A 6000-nucleotide genomic window follows, 5' to 3' on the forward strand; every position below is an offset into this window, starting at 1 on the left:
TGAAAAAAACAACAAATAAACACGCATCCGTGATCTGCCTTCTGGCAAAAAATTCAAAATTCCACATTTTTGTAGATAGGAGCATGAAACTTCTAAGGTTGGGTTCACTGATACACTGAATGTAATCGTGTGATTTTCGATAAGATTCTATGACTTTTGGATGGTGTTTTCCCCTATTTTCTAAAATAAGGCAAATTTTCTCAGGCTCGTAACTTATGATGAGTAGGACTAAACTTGATGAAACTTATATATTTAAAATCAGCATTAAAAGGTTAAATTAAATCAGCATTAAAAGTTGCAAATTATCCAATCACTGTAAGTGCCGAAAACAATATAGCAATGGTACTATCTAACCAAGGTAAATTAGAGGAGTCCTTAAAAATCTATAAAGAGGTTTTTGAAAAGAGGAAAATATTTCTCGGTGTTAATCATACCGATACCTTGAGAACACTAAATAGCATTGCTGGAGTACTCTTCAGACAAAATAAGCTGCATCAAGCCATGAATACTTATCAAGAGGTTTTAAGCATTCAAAAAACAGTTATGGAACAGAATCATCCAGACACCTTAGGTACTCAGTACGACATTGGAAACATTCTATTTGTTCAATATAAGTGGATCAGAGCCCTTAAAGTCTACAGTGAATGTTTTGATCGAATCAAATCTGTTTTTGGACCGAGTCATCCGAATACTTTAGATATTTTAAAAAAGTTAGAAGTAATTAATTCTAGATTAAAACTTGATGGTCAGGAAGCATCAGAGATTCTCCGTTATTTGACGAAAGATATCAACATTGGTGCTAGTAAAGGTGATAGACAAACTGTTCAGCGTCTTTTAAAAGATGGGGTTGGTCCCAATGACAAAGATATTGATGGAAGAACAACGTTGCATTTTGCTGTTGACTATGGAGACTTAGATATTGTCAATACCTTGATAAGAAATGGAGCTAATGTTAATCAAACAACTAATAAAGGTAATACACCCTTGCACGCTGCTACTTCCAAATGTAACCAAGAAATTGTTGATGTTTTGTTAGAGAATATCGGTCGCGACAAATTAAATGACTTTATTAATGCTAAAACTACTGTTAGTGGTACTACATCTCTTCATATTGCCGCTAAAAACGGCTCCTTGGAAATTGTAAAATCTTTATTAAATCATGGTGCAACTTATAACATTGAGAACAAAGATGGGAAACTACCTATTGACCTTTCTAAGGATCAGAAAGTTATTAATTTACTGAAATTAATCGAAGAACTGTTTAGAGATATAAAAAATGGTAATGTTGAATCGATCAGCCGACTTGAAGAAATAAAACCTAATGAGGTCTTAGCTATAACAAACGCTTGTAATAATCAAGGGGATAAATTATTGGTAATTGCTATGGCTAATGGACAAAAAAAAGTTGCGAGTAAATTAATAGAAATGCTAAAAATGTTTTAAGAAATGAATCCAAGTCATCTGAACACTTTAGATATGTTGAAGAAATTAGAGCTGATTAATACAATATTGAAGTTAGAATATAATACAATATTGAAATACAATAAAGAAGCATCAGAGACTCTCCGGTGTCTGCAGAAAGATATCAACATTGCTGCTAGTACATGTTATATACCAACTGTTTAGCGCCTTATAGGAGATGGCCCCAAATCCAATTTAATAGCCCCAAATCCAATGGGATAACATTGTTGCGTTACAGTGTTGATTATGGAGACAGAGATATTGTGAGAATCTTCCTAAAAAATGGAAGATTTTCAATTTTCAATTTTCAATTTTCAAACTTAAACTATTGCACTATAGCTTATAACTTGAAGATACATCTTATGTAGTTTATTGTTTATTTATATTCTTGATAATTCGTTGTTGTATATTGTTTAATACCCTCGTAAACTGGTTATATTTGTGATTTATTTTTCATAATATAGTGCTTTGCTTATAGTGTGCGAATTTGTTTATAATGTAGTGTTTTGACCGTATGTGAAATGTCTCGAATAGAGATTTATTTCATGTAACATGTTTTTTTAAGTTCTTTGCTGGTAAAAGAGGGAGGGGAATTTTGCTTATTGAGTAGGATTCCTCTATTTCTATTATCTTTTTCGAACACATCAGTTATCTGACAAGCTCTTCTAAAATATATTTCATACAGTCGTATTTCATACAGTATATATATACATATATATATATATATATATATATATATATATATATATATATATATATATATATATATATATATATATATATATAAATATGTATATATATATATATATATATATGACGGGGGCCCGGTGGAGGAGCCGCCGAGCCTCATAATATATATATATATATATATATATATATATATATATATATATATATATATATATATATATATATATATATATATATATATATATATATATATATATATATATATATATATTCATATATATACTAACATATATATACTAACAAAATCATTCAAGGTCATGTACCTCCCGTTAGTGTTGACCGTGTCAAAAGAAGTGTAGAGAGACTTAAATCAAAATCTTATGATATAGACGGGATTAGTGCTTTTCACCTCAACACCGATTCGGAGGAATTAGTTTATCACTTGCAGCTACTTTTTCAGATGTGTTTATGCTCTTCTTTAGTCCCTGATTCTTTTTTAGTTGGTAACATTACGTCAATTTTTAAACGTTGTAAGGACCCAACTAGTTGCGCTTCGTATAGGCCTATTACGGTTGCTTGTACTTTAAGTAAAGTATTTGAATATGTTTTGCTCCCTGATCTCCTGTCTAATGTAGATTATATGTCTAATCAGTTTGGCTTTAAGCCGTATATAGGATGCCAACATGCTCATCGTCCTATAGTTTCGCTATTACTTGAAGCGCATAAAAATGGTTTTGAGGTTCATTTTTGTGTACTCGATGTTTCAAAAGCCTTTGATTCAATTTGTCATAGCCAACTTTGGTATTCTTTAATCCAACTTGGTGCAAATGTGTCTATTATATCAACTCTTCGTTTTTGGTATGCTAATTCATATGTTCGACTCAAGTTAGGTGACACCTACGTTGGTAATATCCCCATCCGTTCTGGTCTTAGGCAAGGAGGAGTCTTATCCCCTTATCTTTTTATGCTTGTCTTTATTCTGTTTTGCCACGTATTAATCCATCATGTTTTTTAGGTCTAACTAATCTTTCGTACATTTTATATGCAGATGATTTACTTTTGATCAGCCGCACTAAATCTAGCCTAATTAAGTCGACCCAGCTTGTTTCTAAGTCTTTTGAGGAAATCGGCCTCAAACTTAATACTGAAAAATGTGAATATTTAGTTTTTAATGCTAAGCATCAAAGTAGTGATCTTGATTGTGGTTATTTTTCAGTTAAGCTCGTTTCTTCGATTCGGTGGCTTGGTATTAGTATTTGTTCATCTTTATCGGCTTTTCGATCCTGTGGGCTAAATGATATTAAAAGTAAACTTAAAAAAGGGTACGCGAAAATTGTCCCGAACCGAGGCAGATTTTCACGAAAGGCTTTATCCAGACTTTTATTCTACATATTGCGATCATTCTATATTGTTTCTTTCCGGTTTGCGCCCGTTGTTTAATAATCAAGATTTGCAGGGCATAAGAGTTATGTATTTTCGTTATTGTAAATATTTATTGTATCTGCCGCGTTCTTATAGAAATCAGAAGATTATCAGAAAGATTTGTGCCACTGATATTATTTTCGTTTATAAAAAACTCTATGCTAGATTAGGTGCTGAGGCCTGTCAACGCTTGGGCCCTTACCACCCTTTGATTAGACTGTATTAATTGTATTGTTTGTGTTATTTCGTTTTTCTTTCCTTAATGTTTTTACTCCGCTTAATTTGTCAAAACAAGCGGGTAACAAATAAATTATTATTATTATTATTATTATTATTATTATTATTATATATATATATATATATATATATATATATATATATATATATATATATATATATATATATATATATATATATATACTAGCTGTTGGGGTGGCGCTTCGCGCCACCCCAACACCTAGTTGGTGGGGCGCTTCGCGCCCCCCCAAGCCCCCCCGCGCGCGTAAGTCGTTACGCGCCATATTAGTTACGCGCCATTGTAGTTGTGTCCCTGTGTCCCACCTGTGAATAGAGATAGATATAAATATATGTTTTTAACTACGTAAAACATGCGAATATACAACATTCTTCGCTGTCCCAGTGTCTGTGCATATAAATAGATTGTCAGGTTTACTGACTCTTGAACATGCAACATATAATTGTCCATGGGAAAAACAATCCGTATTCAGATCTATACCTCATTATTCTAATGACGTGTCCCTGTGTCCCGGTCGTCATTTATATTCCCTGTGTCCCGGTCGTCATTTGTGTCCCGGTGTCCCAGTTTGTAATTTCTCTTTGAGTGTCCCGGTCGTCATTTATATTCCCTGTGTCCCGGTGTCCCGGTCGTCATTTGTGTCCCGGTGTCCCGGTCTGTAATTTCTATTCGAACAATCCCTGTGTCCCGGTCGTCATTTATATATCCCGCCTGTGCCCCCGGCGTCCCCGTTGTAGTTGTGTCCCTGTGTCCCGGTCGTCATTTATATTCCCTGTGTCCCGGTCGTGATTTGTGTCCGGGTGTCCCAGTCTGTAATTTCTCTTTGAGGTTCCCGGTCGTCACTTATATTCCCTCTGTCTCGGTCGTCATTTGTGTCCCGGTCTGTAATTTCTCTTTTGAGTGTTTTTTCTTTTTAGTTTTTTTTTAGTTTTTTACCTTTTTTCTTTTTTCAGTTTTCTTTTTCTTCTTTATTTTTCAGCGTCACTATGAAGTACATATCGACGAACCTTTGTTTTTTTAACTTAAATCTGGTAGGCATTGATGACCTTATCCAAGTCAAAATCCCAAACCCAATCATCATCGCTATCATTTTCAGTTTTGATATGTTTTGACTCTCGCTGTCCAGGTGGATTTTCATCTAACTGCGCGGTTTTGCGTTCTTTAGCCGCAAGCCTGTTTTCTTGCTGTTCTTGTGATTCCCCGGCACGCTTTCTTTTCTTACTTTCTCTATCAGCAGCAAGTTTTTTGGCATAAACTCTTTGAGCAGCTTCCTCGGCTGTTGCCATTGTAGGTTCTTCAGTCATTTTACAATTAAACATTTTTCCGTGAACAAATGTCTTAAATACCGTTAATGACGTCACCGTCAAAGCAAAAATGACGACAACTAATTTCATGACGTCAGTCAACACAGAAACATGACGTCACTTGATCCACAGACAGACAGACAACTTATTTTTATATATATAGATATATATATATATATATATATATATCATGTCCCCAATATTTTTAAATTTGTTTCGAACTAAATGTTTTTTTCTTCAACCATTATTTAGTTTGAATTTATTTTAAATGTAAAGCGATGCATTCACCACGGTGGTTGCGCAAGCGTAGCATAGTGTTAATAAAGCTCTTTTTCTGTATAAACTCTGTATTTCCTCACCGTCATAAGACATAATAATGATCTGTTTTGAAATGTTTACGTAGCTACTTCACGGTTATTTATTACCTCTTGCATTCTATCATGAAAACATATTTATGTAAGGTTTCTAGGCCCTAGTTTTTTTTTACTTTTTTTGTGCTTCTTCCCTTTTAACCTTATAAGCCCCATAAGAAAAAGTCTCGAAGACGTTCCAAAACGAAGGGGATGAAATTTAGTTTTTTCTTTCGATTTTTTTCTTGCGAAAAAAAATAAAGAAAATTTTCAAAACACTTTAAATACATATGGTTTTGCACAAGGCCGTATCCAGGTTTTATTCAGAAGGGGATTATATTTTTTTAATGCATCAAAAATTCACTTATTTTTTTTTGTTACAATTTTATGAGTTGGAGTGGGGGGGGGTCAGAGCCCCCTAACTATTCTCCTGGATACGGCCTTGGCTGTTTAACTTTCCACTTAGCCAATTCTAAACAGTTAGGTTTCGTTTCTTTTTCCTTAGCTCTTTAGTTAA

The 6000-nt window shown here is 33.8% G+C and overlaps 1 protein-coding gene across 1 annotated transcript; it reads left to right on the forward strand.

Annotated features, from left to right (window-relative positions):
• Positions 1–301: 301 nt before the first annotated feature.
• Positions 302–1661, forward strand: LOC136040180 (poly [ADP-ribose] polymerase tankyrase-1-like). Its single transcript, XM_065724327.1, has one exon. It carries the CDS (start codon positions 340–342, stop codon positions 1441–1443), a length of 1104 nt encoding a protein of 367 aa, XP_065580399.1. The 5' UTR covers positions 302–339; the 3' UTR covers positions 1444–1661.
• The last annotated feature ends 4339 nt before the right edge of the window (positions 1662–6000 follow it).

Source organism: Artemia franciscana, chromosome 20 (genome assembly GCF_032884065.1).
Source record: "Artemia franciscana chromosome 20, ASM3288406v1, whole genome shotgun sequence".
NCBI lineage: Eukaryota > Metazoa > Arthropoda > Branchiopoda > Anostraca > Artemiidae > Artemia > Artemia franciscana.

Bases quoted from the DNA above. Each gene is read 5' to 3' on its own strand.
- LOC136040180 (XM_065724327.1), top strand. From the start codon at position 340: ATGGTACTATCTAACCAAGGTAAATTAGAGGAGTCCTTAAAAATCTAT.